Below are 16,740 nucleotides of genomic sequence, written 5' to 3'. Positions count from 1 at the left end.
AGACCTCTCCTTTCCTCCTTTGGTGCCCCCCCCCAGCTCCTCCCTCCTGAGATGCTTCTCAGCAACCGTGGCTTAGACGTGCCGTGCTGCCTGATACCGTCAGTGAGAGTCCAACAGACATGCTGCTGCTTGTTTCATTTAGAGAATTTGAGGCACTTCTTAGGCACATGGAGCCTTCTCAGTTCACTTCCTGCATTGCCCTTTCACCCAGATCTAGCCAGGCTAGTTTTATTTTTCGGTGCTTCTGCCATTTTTAGCACAATAGCTGTAAGATGCAAAAATAGAAGAGAAGTGTAAGCTTGGAAAAACATCCCATTGCCACCCACTTGCCTGCCTGCCCGTCCATTTTGTCAAAGGCAGATCTGGAGAATCGTCTTAAGGCTGTAGAGAGACAAATATCAAATTAAAGCATATAAACAGAAAAGTAGTAGTTTTGACATTGAATGGCTCAAAAAAACTCAACCAAAAAAAGAAAAATACAGAGAAGGGATACTGCAGGGATTGCTGCCACCGTAACAATTTGCTCTGAGAGCTCTGGCTTGAGTTGAAGTTACTTTGAGTCTTCTGTAGCTGTTCACTCTTCTGCTGACATGATAGGGGAAGTACAGAAACATTCCAACTTCTGCAAAGTTAGGAGAAAACGTAAGCACAGTGTGTTTAAGGTTAGGTGTTGGTGGTGGGAAGGGCCAAGGAAGAGAGCAGCACTGCTGAAGCCTTGGCCATCCTCTGAGAGAGAGAGAGTGTACGTGAATGCCATGTCAGGTTAGTGTTCTGCTGGGGGCATTGGCTATGAGACTGTCAATGTCTCTAGTAGTAAAGGGCACAGAGAATGTATTATGTGCAAAAAAGCATGCATTTGTTGAGTTTATACAGGTCTTCACTGTCTGTTTCTCTCCACTCAACAGCGCTGGCACCACCTCACCCAGCCGATCTGGGGGTTGCACCATCTGGAATACAAGGTGCCTGAATCAGAATTTGGTGTTCTGACCACCTTGACTCCTGTCTCCGATGGGGGCAGCAAGGCAGTCATCCTGGAGAGCGTCATGTGACCAATGCTCGCCCACTCTTCTCCCACAACAAGAGGCGCCCTTTCTTTGTGACACTCAACCCCTGGCTGCCATTGGGGGGGAGGGGAGGGAGGGATACAGTTCACCTGCCATGTGTGGAATGGGGGGCGGCGCTCCCTGCTTGTTGGGGGGAAAGGTATTGCTGGTTCTTTATTCACTTCCCACCTCCTCCTCTCAGGGGCCAGAATGAAGCCCGACTGGGCGAGAGGGAGAGCCAGCCCCTCAGATCTCTGAGTGGAGGGTGGGGGTCCTAAAGGCCATAGGGGTGGGGGGTGGGGGAGGGAAGTGGGGGGGAGAGAGAGCCTTAGATTTACATTTTTTAAAAAAAGAAAAGTTATTTTTTAAAGATAAAATATTTTAAATTTCTATATATGCATTATATATCTCTTACCTATCTATATTTAGCCAAACACACAGGAGGGAGAATTCCCTCCCACCCAAAGGGATCCAGAAGTCCTGGAATTTTATTCCCAGAGCTCTCTGGGATCTTAACGGGTTAGATGCAGGACGCCTGGGTTCCACTCCTGCTCTGTGAGAGGAGACAGTCAAAAGAAGCAGGAAGGGGTTAAAAAGGGGTGCTGTGGACCAGGACACCTAGGTGCGACCCACAGTGGCAAGTGGGGGAGCCATATCCAGCAGCTTGTGGTGAGCAGCTGGGTCCCTGTTGCGTTGAGGTGGCAAACGTACCCCTCCCTGCCTCCAATGGCCTGTGTGGAATAGCTCTGCCCTCCCCACGGGGAGGCAAGGCATAATGTCTGCCCTCCTTGAGCCCACTTCCTTGACCAGTCACAGTGTTACGGGAAGCCCATTCCTCTGCCCCAACAGAAGCGTTTTGTAAAGCAGCCAGCCGCAACCAGGCCCTTGGGCTGAGGTTTACAGTGCACAAAGGAACTCTTTTATACCCCTGACTTCTCCCATGCATTAAGCCCAGGTGCACAGAACTGCTCTCAGATATACCAGCATCTGATTCAGAAGCAAACCCTGGCATAATGTCTGCCACAGTATGTCATAAATCTTTGGAGCGCTTTGTGGGAAACTGTGTTTAATAGCATTAGAAAGTTTCCTCAAACTCACTCTGAGGTATTGCCAACCCCTGTGTCTTCCCCTGCAAAGAACAAACCCCTTTCCTAAATTTCTGGCCTTCTGCAGGTTCCCAACACCTCCTAAGGCTCCCTGCTATTAAGTCACTCTATTATTCTGACATGGCAGACTGATCAAGGGGAAAGTGCAGCAGGCCTCAGCCTCTAGAATCCCTCACTTGCTACATTTCTGGGGCATACACCTAAAAATGTAAAGTCTGAACCTGACAGACAGGTGTTTGCAAACTTGGGTACCATTTAGATACAATGGTCAAGGCACTGGGATTGGCTGCGTACACTTGCTGGCTGCTCCAGGTTCACTGTTTGGGTCATTCATGTGACAACTAGGAGGGTCCCTTTTTGAGGTTCAGATGTGCTCTCAAATAGTGGAAACCCACGTTCATTGGTGCCCACACAGCTGATTGGCGGGAACAGCATGTTGACCGTGGGAGGCGGAGGTTCTCAATGGCCAACATTTCTGCAGGTGCCCCACCCCTTGCACCAGTGTATCTTAAGGAGCGCTGGGGCAGTCAAGACTCTGAAATCCAACTTGTGAAATGATTTGTGGGAATTGTCTTCCTGATTGCTGGAGTGGGGTGGGGTGAGACAACATGTGGAATTCTCCCTTAACTTAGATAAGGAACCCAGGTGTCCTGTGTGTCCAAGTCAAGATTATACTCAAAATCCCTTAACCCTGCCTGACAGGATCTAACCAGTTTCCTGTCTCTGAAACAAGTAGCTGGTATCCCTCTATGCTTAGCTTCTCCTCCCACACTCCCTCAAAAAAAAATATGTTTGCTACGCTTTTAATTTGCACATTTTCTATGACAGAGTAAGAGATAGTATATGTGTGTGTGAGAGAGTGATAAACTCCCATACTTATACATATATCTCAAACAAGCATAACTGTAACAGTACAAAAAGCTTCTCGCGTGTATATTTTTAATGGAAGCACTTATAAAAGAAAGAGAAATATCTAATTTTCTTAATATTTCTGCAGGTTGTAAAAAAAAGCAGAGACAAAGAGAGAGAAATCACAGAATTTTATTTTGTGACAAAATTATAAATATTATGTCTATATTTGTTTCATAAATACATACATATAAATATATATATATATATAATGAGATTAAATTGCATAACAAGCCAACCTCATGCTACAGGGGATTGGGGTGTTTGGAAATTGTAGTGGGGGGGGTTGTGTGGAGTGGGGGGGGAGAGATGTCAGTGTAGCAAATAGCAGTGGGGGAGGAAATGTGGCCAGGATTATGAGGGTTACACTGTGTTCGCTGCACTAGCCAAGACTTGAGTGATTTGTTCCATTCTCTGCTGCGTGTAGCTTGCTTTGTCTACACTCCTAATGTATAACGTGCACTTAATGTGTTAACTGATACTTCACAGAATAGGTACCACTTCCTAGCATGACAAAATTCCTGCACAGAAAGCTAAACAGAGCCTCCATGGTCACATGCTGTATACCTTTAAATTGCACACTCTGAGGAACAGAGGAGGGATGTTGTCTTCATGAGCAGCCTGTGAGCATCTCAAGGGCATCTGCCTGCCATCTGTTGAAAACAGAATGCTGGACTAAGGTGGACCTGAGGTCCAATCCAGCAGAACTCAAGTGGTTATGCTTTCTTTCAAGCAAGAAAAAGCATGCAATGTTCTTGTGGACCACATCTGACAAGTCACATGCAGAGACATACCTACAGGTCACTTAAATTGGCCCTTGCCCAGGGGGGCAAAATTCACACCTGTTGACTCTGGCTCAGAGTGCCTAGGAGCCCCCCTGCCCATCTGCCCACTCCCTGGGCCACCCCTTCATTACTCTGGGCAGCCGGCCATGGCATGTCGACTCCTCAGGGTGCCTCGGTGGACCTCTTTGCCAAGGGTGCAAGGGAGCCTAGGAACGCCTCTGATTACACGTGTTTCATCTTGCTGGGTTCACAGCAGAATACCAGTTGTTAAACATGACATTCTACATGCAAGTTGCATACAATTTCTTTCCTGAAATGTGCAGGAGATTTGCCAACATAACAAATTTGCCAATTCTTAACAAAATGCTCTTTAACACCAGCAAATTTTATTTGGGCAAGCGCTTTGGAAAACCTTCTCCACCTCCTCCTCTATCAAGTTGTTTGCTTTTAAACTTCTGCTGATTATGGAATTCTCAGTTGTTTAATCACATGCCTTTTGAATGATTCGTTTTAAATATATTTGCATGTTACCAAAATCTCAATATAGGTGCCTTTTTGAGATGTGTATTGCATTGTAAGTATAAGATCTGTGACTCCCTGTTCTAATGAAAGGTCATATTTTAATGCTTTCCTCTATCATTTCCTATTATGGCACAGCATCAGAGCCAAAATAGCCTCAAAAGACATGTGCTGTTTGTTCTCAGTCCCAGCAACCAAAATCTGCCCTCAGCACCTAAAATTAAACCTTACAATCCTATTTCTTATGCTCATGGCTGCTCAGGTTCAACAACCTTTATTAACATGGACTCCCATTCTGCATTTTGCACACACTTGCCTATATGAATTCTTACAACAGCATCTTTTCAATATTTTAAATGTTTTTGCATGCACACACAACCACATAAACTTCAGTCTGAGCACTGTATAAGTGGGGTAGAATTTGTTTTGTTTTGTTTTTAATTATTCTACCACCACTCCTCAAATGGAAACAATAGCTTCTCTCCCTGCCCCCATTCCCCAGTAATTATTGGAAGAGGAAGCCTTTATGCATTGCTAACTGGCTACAAAATGCAAATCTTTCAAAACACTCTGTATGGGAAGAAGAGGGAATATTGTATTAAGAAACACAAATTTAAATAACAAAGGGACTCACTCAGCAGTGAACACCACCTTGGAATGGAACTAGGTGCTGGTGCAGAACTGGTTGGATCTCAAGAGTTGTTTGGACATTTCCAGGAGATACTTCAGATTCTCTCCACCCACCCCACTGTCCTACCAGCAAGTCTGTTGATTCTGTCTTTCTGAGGAATCTTTCATGCCCCCTGGTCCAGCCCTACTCTCTCTGCAGGTGTTAAAACATCTTGCCACAGATTGCTCTGGGTGTTAACCCAACAGTTGCTGGGACTCTGTAGACACCTTGTGCTTTCTGAGTCATATTCTGCTGCTAATGACCAAGGTTCCTAGCATAGGACATTGGGAAATAATCAATAGATGGGAGTTATCATTCTTAAAGAGTTTGGGCCAGCTGAAGATTGGGTCATGCTCCATCCTTCCTGGTCCCTACCTCCTGCCTATGTACATTTTGGGTAAGGGGATCAGGGACTTCTTTTCCCAGCTGGAAGAGGCACCAAATTGTAGGTTTGTACAGCTCTGGACTATGTACTGGTTTTTGGTTGGGGCTGAGCTTTTCACCTGACCTAGGAGCTGCATATCCTTTGCCAAATACCCCTCCCCCTTTTTAACGGCTCTTGTCGGTTCTTCATCTCTCCCCTATTACCGCTTAGCTATGTAACACAGCCTCTCCTGTTCATCTCCTGAAAACAACCTCTGCCCCACCCCACGCTGCAAGTAACAACTAACCCTTTGATAAAGCAGATGGAAGTCCTGGGATTCCTGATGGATGGAAGGGCTGAAATCTGGCCAGATTTTTCTTCATTTTTCAAAGGCCATTAGCTTCTGGCACAGATTGCCAAAGTGGGGCCATTGATTTCCTGTCTGTCCCAGACCAAAACAAACCACCTTTCCTAAGTGATGATAAATGCAACTGCCTTACTCATATAATGATTGGAGAGGAATTTGCTGGCCTATGCTAATGATCTAAATAGTCTCTTTTTGCTTTTCATCGTAAAACTACAGACCACTTTCCCTGACATTTTGAGCTATTGCACAGGATTTTTACACCCCTTTGTGTTTCCCGTACAAATTTGCAAGCCAGAGCAAAGGCAATAGGGCCCAAGAACCCAGTGTTTTCAACTCTTGAATGGCTGGGGATGGGGAATGTCAACATGGTTTAGGAGGTGAGAAGTTGTTTTTGCTAACAATGGTTAGTTCTGAGGATGAAATAACTGCTGTGCTCTTTAAGCCTGAGAATGCCAACCAGTTCCACCAGTTCCAGTTTCCATAATAACTATGAGAGTTATTTCCCTTGCAACTGGGCCCAAAATTAGGGATTTTCCAAACACCACACCTCTTCCTGCTGCTGCTGCCATCATTAAGATGTTCCAGATCTGTGAACGTGCCAAGTGTCTGCCCAGTACCCTCCTGCAAATTGAGGGGCGAGTGGCTATCAGAAGTCTCATCTGCTCAGGGCCAGGTTTCAATGGGAGAGCAACTGTTCCATCTTCTTGCATGCACACTCACGCCTGCATTGCCAGAGCCGTGGGAGAACCCAAACACAGTCTTCCAGGGTTTCAGCTTTAAGTCCACCAGTGTTGTCTCAATGCCAGTGTTGTCTCAGACCTTCTCCTTCGCTTCCTACCCCTCAAGTCCTGCCCAGTGCAGGTTATATACTGTCTGTGATTTTTGTGCTAACTTTATCATGGAACATAGCAATAAAAGGAACCACCCTGATCTTCCAGCTGAATGTGTCTTTGTTTATTGTGGGGAGCTCGGGTTGGGGGAAAGAGGGAGGAATTCTGCTCATAAACCCACCAGTTCCCTTGTTGGGTTATGAACAGAATTTTTCACACACACACAGCACCCAGCCAATCAAAATTTTGCATGCAGGGAACTCAAAAGGCTGCTCAAAATGGAGGCTATAGATATCTATAACATGAGATACAGTTTTCACCACTTCAAGACAAAGCTTTGGAGAGAGAGATTTGTAGTAACAGAAGGTGTGAGGAAGGGAGAGCAGGTGATGGCCACGCCAGGGAAGATCACTTGGGAAGCATAAAGGAGTGGTCAAGAAGCAGGACTATGAGGACTCTGGCTCTGAACCTTGGACCCCAGATATTTGCCCCACCTTTTCTCCAAGGAGTTTGAGGCATATACAGTACATGGCTCTTTCCCCCATCAGCTCTTTGTTTTGTTTTTTAGTTCTCTTCTCACAATAGCCACGTGGGGTAGGTTAGACCAAGAGAGAGTGACTGGCTCAATGTCACCCAGTCACCTTCATGGCTCAGTGTGGATTTGAACCCCGGTACTCCAGGTTCCAGTCCGGCACTCTATAACCATTATGTCACATTGTATGTCAAGGTCTCCAGGGTGTTGGAAGCAAAGGAAAGCTTGGCTGTTTGCCTCAGGGCCCATCCCTGGCCTTCTCTTCTTTGGAAAGTTAAAAACAACCCAACTTTCCCTACCTGTTGTAGTCTCTCTCTCTGATAGGGAGTGAGTCAGAAGCCATCGCCAATGTAGGTAGAAGTAGTCTCTTCTTCTTTGGCGATCCCTCGTAGCCGAGTAAGATTGTCTTCCATAAACACGGTTTTAACAATGAGTACGTAAGTGACTGTGGAGGCCAATTCTGGATCCACACGTCCTTCCATGGTAGGGACATTGGTTTCTGGGCAGGAGTTGATCATGGTAACATTATGTTTGCTGACTGGGAAAGGTTGTGGACCACCGGTATGAAATTTATGGCGTGTAACGCCTTGAGAGAGAATATTATGAAAATGATCTATAGGTGGTACATTACCCCAGTCAAGCTTGCAAAAATTTACCACTTATCAGATAATAAATGTTGGAAATGTAAAGAAAATGAAGGTACATTCTTTCACCTCTGGTGGACATACCCAAGGATTAAGGCTTTCTGGGAAATGACATATAATGAAATGAAAAAGGTATTTAAATATACCTTCTTGAAGAAACCAGAGGCCTTTCTCCTGGGTATGGTTAGCCATGTGGTGCTAAAGAAGGACAGAACGTTCTTTATGTATGCTACAACAGCAGCAAGGATACTTATTGCAAAGTATTGGAAGACACCAGATCTATCCACTCTGGAAGAATGGCAGATGAAGATGATAGACTACATGGGACTGGCAGAGATGACTGGCAGAATCCGGAGAAAGAGACAGTGGAAGAAGATTGGAAGAAATTTAAAGACTATCTTAATAAATATTATAAAATTAACGAAGGTTAGAATTGACATGGGTTTAAAAATTATGTGGTTTTCAGGGGTGTTGATTATGGAAAAAGAATAGAATTATTAAAAAATATGGGAAGTAAGGGAATGGATTTGCTGATTAGATAATGAAACTAGAATACAGAAGGGGGAGGTATGAGGAGGTCGGGGAAATTAGGTTTAAGAAAATAAGGATGGAAATTATACTTGTTTCTTTTTGTTTTCTGTTTGTGTATGTTTTTATTGTTAAACTTTAGTAAATATCATTTAAAAAAAAAAAAGGAGTTGATCATGGTGTGGATTTGCCAAGCATGCCTTCCTCTTATCACGTTTCTCCCTTGCGTCCTGAGTTTGAGTGTCTTCAAAGCCCACAACACCTTTGGTAAAGGCTGTTCTCCAACTGGAGCGTTCACAGGCCAGTGTTTCCCAGTTGTCAGAGTTTATACTACATATTTTAAGATTTGCCTTGAGACAGTCTTTAAACCTCTTTTGTTGACCACCAGCATTATGCTTTCCATTTTTAAGTTCAGAATAGAGTAGTTGCTTTGGAAGACGAATCCTACAAGGAAGATCAGTTAGGAGACACATTAAAGTGTGTGTGTGCGTGTGCTTTATTTTTTGAAGTAGGCCATGAGCCCCAGAAGCCCTGGAAATCCTACAAAGAAAGGCCCAGAAGTACTACACAACTGGAGTCAACCCAGGAAAATGCAAACAACGAAAAAGGTCTCAGCAGGACCAGAACACCATTACCTGTACTTTTATTGACTAGCCCACCTCTCTCTCACATACAGGATTTGGGCCAGTTGCTGCCAGGTAGGCTTAGATCTGGAACTTTTCACTTTAGAAAAGGACAAGGGCTGCTGGTGTCAGAAGTGAGCCAGCAATAAATCACACAGAGCAAGTGAAGTTAACTCTTTATCAGAAGAAACGGGATCTGCTCAGGAGTGCCAGGCTAATGAGCACAACCACTCTTCTTTGGAAGGTTGCCTGCTTTTCCACAGATGCCTGTCTCCTCCCCTCCCACATTTTGAGACTGACTTTGCTCCTCCCGCTTCATGCCCTTCCCTAGCCCTGGGAGACCAGTGGGGAGGGGAGCATGTTGCAGTAGGAGGGAGCAGTGGACTAGGGGTCTAGGCTTGCCCCCAAAATGTTCCCAGTAAATTAGAGTATTACAGTATTAAAGCCTGATGCCTCCTTCACAAAGTCTGGGAATCTTCTGCCCGGTTTAGAGAGGGAGGTGCAATGCTCCAACGGGATCCAAGAGCTCTTCCACAACCTTCCCAAAGCCCACCTGGCAGGAGGGCTGCAGCATCATGTCAGAGGCCGGGTGCCTCCTTTCCAAAGCCCTGGAAGCTTCTGCTCAGCTTAGAGAGGGAGGTGCAATGCATACACACGGGACATCACACATACGGCATCACCCCCTCAAGTTGGTGCCACTGGCCCTCATTGTTCTTCTGTGAAAAAGTTTCACTGCACACCATTGGGAGGGGGACGCACCCATGCTTCTGCACCAGCCTAACTCATCTTTGCCTCTTGGTCTCTCTTGTTCCCCCCCCCCCCGCTCCAGCTTCTGCTTCTGCACCTGGACTTCTCTCTGCCACAGTCTCTCCCCTCTCACTAAGCCCTGTTGCCTCTTCAGCTTCTGCCACCTCCTCCTCCCAATCTTCTCCCTCTGTCCACTCATCGTCGGCCTCCAGGGTGTCAGGGCCAATTTGTATGGTAGCCCAAATTTTTAGGTCTTTATGTGTTTATGCGCTTATCTTGGATTTTAATCTTTAAGCTGTTGTTGTACACTGCTTTAAATGTATATTTTATTCTTGTGAAAGCTGTCCCAGTTGTGCTTCTCGAGCTGGTCTTTGACCGTAATAAATCATCATGATGACCCCTGGGGGTTCCAAGGGGGTGCCTCCCACCATTCCTCTGCATCCAAACAGCCCATGACATCTGGCACCTGTTTGATTATATTTGCATAAGTCATGAGGACTAGCACCTTCCCTATTTCACACATGCAAGAGCTTTCAGGGCAGATGATTTAAACTGCCAAACTACAAATCCATGGGAAATTACTGAAAAAACTCCAGCACCATTAAAAGCAGGCTATGGGGAGGGTAACTTCAAAGGAAGTTTCCCAGTGGATTGCACCCCTATATGGAAGGAATAGAGCTCAGGGAAAGAAAGAGGGGAAATTATTGCCATGGAAATTTGTGCGTGATTAAAAATGGCTCCCATTCTTCTTACACAGAACAGTAAGCCCTCAGGGAGCAATGCCTGGGAACAGGGTGCCGACTGAAATAAAATATTGGAGGGGCCCAGGTAAGCTCTGTCACACATAATCAATCACATGACACAGCACACACACACACCATTTGAATGGCAATGCCCATCTGAGGCATCTAATCATAGCCTGCATTTTTATCAAGGCTTATATTGCAGGGGGTTGGACTAGATGACCCTTGCAACCCTACAATTCTGTGATGGGACCTCGGCCCCTGGGAGCTGGCTCCTATGTCTGGCAAGATCAACTGGGCCATACACATGAGTCAAAATACTTGGCCAAGGCAGTGTGGAGTTTAGCGAGGGCAGAGCCCAATGATTATTGTGCAAGCATGTTGTCAATGGCAAAGAACCATCAGCCTCTTGGGCTGCACTGAGCAAGTTCTACTAATCTATTTATTCTTCTTTTAAAGACACTGATACCAAGTTTCGTAGCTAAGGCCTCTTTGGCTCTCAAACTGACACCCCACCCTTTGTCCCCACCACCTCCAGGGCTGGAATTCTTGAAACCATAAACAGATTGGGGACGCTTATTCTGTTGCTTCATGAAGCCAGGGAGTGCGAGAGAGAAAAGAGAGTAGCTTGGCGCTCAGGAAGACATCGTGCTCCGGCAGCCAAAGCTCTGTCTCCACTCTGCCTCAGCTTCCCCACGGCCAAGACTGGCAGATGAAACAGACGCCGCGGCAGCAGGATGAAGAGAGGCAGGCCAAGGGAAAGGCTGGCTCAGAAAGAGCAGCCAAAAGGCCAACTGCTCAGGCCTGCCCCCAAATTCTCACTGAGGCCTATATCACAGCCACTTGCCCATCTTTTTGGCAAGGATTCTCTGGCTTTAAAATCCCCATGCCAAACAGGAGTTCAAGAGGTAAACCTGCCCATACCTGTTGCATTCTGTGCTGGGATTGTTTGTGGGGGGCGGAGAAGAACTATGAGGAATGGCACTCCTCCAAAGATCAGGAGAATATGGTGGTGGGAAAGCAGCATAAGGAAGTAAAGTAAGATTAGCATATAGACTGGCACAAAAGTGGTTTCCAGGCTGGATTTCAACTCGTCAGTACAAGTGTGACCTGAAACAAAGTGCTGCCATGGATCCACACCGTCTGCCAACTGGAAGGCTGATGTTCAGGGTTCCAGGCAGCCAGCAATGCCCTTCCAAGCCACAAAGGGCTGGAGGCCACCAACGTCTCTTCTCAGCCCCTTTTCCTTTTCCTGCTGACAGTTAACACTGTGTAACTGGTACAGGCAGTGGAGCATGCTCAGTCCTGGATTTCTTACAAATTATTTTTTGTGGGGTTTTTTGTTTGCCCCATTCAGGTTGATGTTCTTAATGTTTTGTTATTCTGCGTACCTTGAGATTCAACCCAAACATGCAGATATATGGGATCAGTCAGAGAGGGTGGTGGCTTTCTATGGGCAAGGAACATGTCTGTATGCGATGGAGGTTTCTGTAGCCACGAAAGACCAAAAACTCTTATTACTCCAAACCTTTCAAGCTTCTGCAGAAGCAAAATATGTGCATTTCCTGAAGTATACTTTTATAATTAGGGATGTATTCCAAAAGTATCCTTGGAGCTCTTCCAGGTGACAGGTCTATCAAGCATTCATCCTGATTCACTTGCACAAAGCTTATGCAGAGATTAGACAATGTGTGCTCTGTATTGAACATTTATTCTGATTCATATGCAGGGCTGTTTTATAACAATGAGCATTCATCCCAATTTGTTTGTGGGGTATTTATATGTCTTCCCATTAAACATTCATTTACCACACACTTTTCACAGCATGTCCCCAGCATATTTCTGACTGCAAAAGTCTTGCTGTCGTTTTAAAGAATAATTGTTGTGCCTTTAGCACCAAGAGTGCGCTAATCACCTTAATTTCACAAACCTTAATTTCCAGTATGTGTTTAAATGGCTCACACAAAATAGTGACAGGCTGGAGGCATCCCTTGACTCTGGAATCAAGACAGAGCTGGATAAAGGATTTAGAAGCAAGCATTTGGTGCACCACCATTGACAATTTGGTTTAAGAAAGCTGTATGCAGAGCTCTGTCACAAACCTCACTTACTATCACCTGAAAGTGCTTCGAGGGGTGCAGAGCTGAAGATTTTGCAGCTGGCTTTTATCACTTATTTGAATAATCATCAGGAAAGGAACTTTCTCTCTCCTAGCCCCGAGTTCACTTGGAAATATTTTCATGACCTAGATGCTCATCCTGTTATTTTGAGATTTTTGTATGCTGTTCTCTCGCTTCCACCCCTTTAACAGCTCTCTGATGGATCCCCTATTATCTGTCTTTATGTATACTTTCCCCACTCTGTACCAGTGGCTCAATTTTTATCCTGTTTTATTAAGATGTAAACTTTAATTTAAAAGAGTGAGGGATTGCAAGGCTCTTGGCATGGGCAAGACCCACAGGTAGAGATGCTTAACTGGTGAGGGGGCAGGGGAGAAACAGTGGGCACCAACTAAATGATGCTTTATGGGCCACTCAGACACTTTTATGGACCTCTCTCACTTCCTCATCCCTACTTGTGGACGGGGAAACTGCCATCTCCAGTCATTGATGGGCTACAAGCCCCATCATCCTTGACTATTGCCTGCACTGGGAATCGGGGCTGATGGAATCTGGAGTCCAATGACATCTCAAGGGTACCACAGGTTCTCCAGCCCTGCCTCCCAATCTAGTTTGCTTACTCTACATAAAAGAGGGGGGAACAGGGAAGCATTATCACTTTGTGCTGAGTTTAGTGCTGAAATAGCTGCATAGTTACAGGCCTCCAGGACTCTGGCATTTGCTCTACTTGATCAACTCCCAGCACAAGGCATATAAATCAAGAGCTGCCAGACTATAAGCACTTCCTCGTGCCTCTCCCTGCATCCCTAGACAAAGGCAGGGCATGGAATTTTGTTTCTTGCTCCAAAACTCAAGTTACTAGCCTTCATGGTTACAAAATGTCTTAAAACTGTAAATATCCCACATTTTAAATTTCAGGACACACTCTAGGTAGCACAGGCTACATGCTAGTTTTAAGACAGAGATCCTTAGGCCTACTACTTCCCAGGCAGAAAAGCTTTACACAGCATGTGTTAATCATAGCATGCCCATCTGTGGGTGTTTGTCTTGCTAAGCGTAAATGCAAATACAATTAAGAAACCATCCTAAATATCCTTGCAGAAGCTTACAAAAAGCTTGACCTATCACTCAACATCCAAAAAACCAAAGTGCTGCACCAACAAGTACAAAATACACAGCACCACAAATCGAATCCAACTCAGTGGTGTAACGTTGGAAAATGTCAATCACTTCTCCTAACTAGGCAGTTATCTTTCTACAGGGGCCAACATTGATGCAGAAGTCCAGCATCACCTGAGCTCTGCGAGTGTGGCTTTCTCCCAATTGAAGTGCAGAGTGTTTGAGGACTGGGACATTTGCAGGGAAACCAAAATGCTTGTTTACAAAGCTATTGTACTACCAACCTTACTATATGTTTGTGAAACACCGAACACTTATAAACGCCATCTCCAATTCCTCAAAAGATTCCATCAATGGTGTCTCCAAAAAATTTTACACATCACTTGGGAAGATCAGTGTACTGGAAGAAGCAATGATCCCCAGTGTTGAAGCAATGATTCTTCAACATCAACTTCATTGGACTGGTCATGTTGTGCGGATGCCTGATGATCATCTTCCAAAGCAACTACTCTATTCCAAACTTAAAAATGGAAAGCATAATGCTGGTGGTCAACAAAAGGTTTAAAGACTGTCTCAAGGCAAATCTAAAAAAAATGTAGTATAAAAACTGACAACTGGGAAACACTGGCCTGCGAGTGCTCCAGTTGGAGAACAGCCTTTACCAAAGGTGTCATGGGCTTTGAAAACACTCGAACTCAGGACACAAGGGAGAAACGTGCTAAGAGAAAGACACGCTTGGCAAATCCACACCGTGATCAACTCCCACCCGGAAACCAATATCCCCACTGTGGAAGGACGTGTGGATCCAGAATTGGCCTCCACAGTCACCTACAGACTCATTGTTAAAACCGTGTTTATGGAAGACAATCTTACTCGGCTACGAGTGATTGTCAAAGAAAGAAAGAGACAATTAAGAATACAGTAAGAATCTGTGGCCAGCTGAAGCCTCCTGTTGAACTACTTTTGCTCCAAGGAGACTAATAAGCTGAGAAGAATAAGATTCAAGATTGAGAGGCCTTTGTGATGGCCTGGGACTCAGGCTCGGACTCAGGCTCCTTTGCCTCAGGTGGCAGCTGAACCTAGGCTGGGGCCTGATTCTGAAGAGCCCTAGTCTGCACAGGTTGCCCTGCAACAAGCACCAGCTGGGCTGAGTCAGTGGCCTGAACCTGCCCTGGCTCAAGATGCAGGGATTACCGTGTTGCCTCCAGCTGGGCAATCACTTACAGCTGCTCCACTACTAGTTGGGTCAGGAGAGGCTGAGGCAGCCTCTGGGTCTAGTAACCCACCAACGTCTCCTGAGCTGCAGGGACTCAGGTCTGAGAGAAGGAGAGACCTGAGTACTCGCAGGAGGAGTGCTCGCCTTCGGGTAAGACAGGGAGGTGAGTCACCAGGGAATCAGGACCGGCCGTTACCCCGACAGAGATAAAAGGCTGCTGGAACCCACCCTAGGTTGCGGGAGCAACATTGCTGTTTGCCAGAACCTGCCTGTGTTCTTGTGCCTGATCTTGCCTGGTTTCCTGCCTCGTGTCCTGCCTTGGCCCTGTCAGATGTCCTGCCTTGGTCCTGTCAGACTGTATCCTCATGGAACCCTTGGATTTGGGACCGGACCTGGACCGTGTTGCTCGGGTTACCCCCAGGCCCAGCATAGCCTTAATGATTCTGAATACCAGTTGCTGGAAACCACAGGAAGGGGGAGCGTTCTTGTACTTGGATCCTGCTAGAGTTTCCCAGAGGCCTCTGGTTGGCCCCTGGGAGAACAGGATGCTGCACTAGATGGGCTGTTGACCTAGCAGGTCTCTTCTTATGTTCTTATGACACCAGGGCCCTAGCCAAAGTCATGTTTTTACTACCATCTGATCTGACAAAATGGTATAGATCACCAAAGCCAACACTGGACCAGCATAGTAGGCTCCCAACTGGTGTTAAGTATAGATGAATAGTGGTTTTTGTTCTTCCAGGTTCCGATTTATTTATTGTCTTTACTGCCCCAGTACTGTTGCTGCATGGGCAGCATTCCATAGGGTTGTGTCCTGGGCCCATTATTGTTAGATGTCTTTATAAACAATTTGGACAAAGAAACGGGAGGATGCTCATCAAATTCACAATGACACCAAACTAGGAGAGGTACCTAAGGCCGAAAAACTGGGATTCAAAATGACCTTAACAAGTTGGAGAACTGGGCCAAAAGTAACAAAATGAATTTCAAAAGCAATAAATGCAAAGTTCTGCACCTAGGCAAGAAGAACCAGATGTACAAATATAAGATGGGAGACACCTAGCTTACTAGCAGTACATGTGAAAAGGATCTAGGGGTCTTGGCGACCACAAGCCAAACATGAATCAGTGTAATGCAACAGAAAAAAATAAATAAAAGCTAATGAAGTTCTAGGCTGCATCAACAGAAGTATGGTGTCCAGATCAAGGGAAGTACCGTAATAGTATCACTCTATTCTGCCTTGGTCAGACCACACCTGGAATACTGTGTCCAATTCTGGGTGCTTCAATTTAAGGATATTAAGAAGGATATTGACAAGGTGGAAAATGCACAGATGAGGGTGACCAAGCCTTATGAGGAATGGTTGAGGGGGTATTTTTAGCCTGGAAAAGAGTAGACTGAGAAGAGATATGATGGCTATCTTCAAATATCTCAAGGCCTGTCACATGAAAGATGGAGCAAACTTGTTTTCTCCTGCTCTGGTGGGTAGAACTCGAACCAGTGGCTTCAAATTACAAGAAAGGACATTCTGACTAAACACCAGGAAGAACTTCCTGACAGTAAGAGCTGTTTGACAGTGGAATGGTCTCTGTTTGAAGGTGGTGGACTCTCCTTGCTTGGAGGTTTTTAAGCAGAAGTTGGTTGGCCATCTGTCATGGATGCTTTAGTTGAGAGTCCTGCATTGCGGGGCTGCTAGGGGTGCGTTGGAAGATGGCTGACAATACCATCTCTCCGCCTCACACGAGATAATTAAGAGGCTGATATGGGAGTATGCAGCCTCTCTGGTTACCCCAAGGGAATGGGGAACACTGCCTTGCCTGCAGTTGACATAAATCACCCCCGGATTCGAAAGAAGGGGGTGAGGGCACTAGGCAC

The 16,740-nt window shown here is 45.7% G+C and overlaps 1 protein-coding gene and 2 long non-coding RNA genes across 4 annotated transcripts in view; 2 read left to right on the top strand and 1 right to left on the bottom strand.

Moving 5' to 3' along the window:
* The window catches only part of SLC6A8 (solute carrier family 6 member 8), a 36,867-nt gene extending 30,167 nt beyond the window's left edge, over window positions 1-6,700 (top strand). For both annotated transcript variants that reach the window (XM_079958715.1, XM_079958716.1), the window contains exon 13: window positions 906-6,700. In XM_079958715.1, coding sequence (XP_079814841.1) covers window positions 906-1,049 — 144 coding nt within the window. In that variant the 3' untranslated portion in view covers window positions 1,050-6,700. The remainder of the gene's footprint in view (window positions 1-905) is intronic.
* LOC307206037 lies at window positions 2,693-7,755 on the bottom strand. The gene is made up of 2 exons (XR_013834222.1): window positions 4,739-7,755; window positions 2,693-4,678 (listed from the first exon to the last, which is right to left on the bottom strand). It is a non-coding gene; the product is annotated as an uncharacterized lncRNA (long non-coding RNA).
* Window positions 7,756-8,542: 787 nt separating this feature from the next.
* On the top strand, window positions 8,543-10,007 carry LOC307206096. Its single transcript, XR_013834273.1, has 2 exons — window positions 8,543-9,419; window positions 9,560-10,007. It is a non-coding gene; the product is annotated as an uncharacterized lncRNA (long non-coding RNA).
* The last annotated feature ends 6,733 nt before the right edge of the window (window positions 10,008-16,740 follow it).

This window comes from Podarcis cretensis (genome assembly GCF_951804945.1).
Source record: "Podarcis cretensis genome assembly, chromosome: 17".
Taxonomy (NCBI): Eukaryota; Metazoa; Chordata; class Lepidosauria; order Squamata; family Lacertidae; genus Podarcis; species Podarcis cretensis.
Note: the sequence above shows the minus strand (reverse complement) of the source record. Positions and strands in the feature narration are given on the sequence as shown.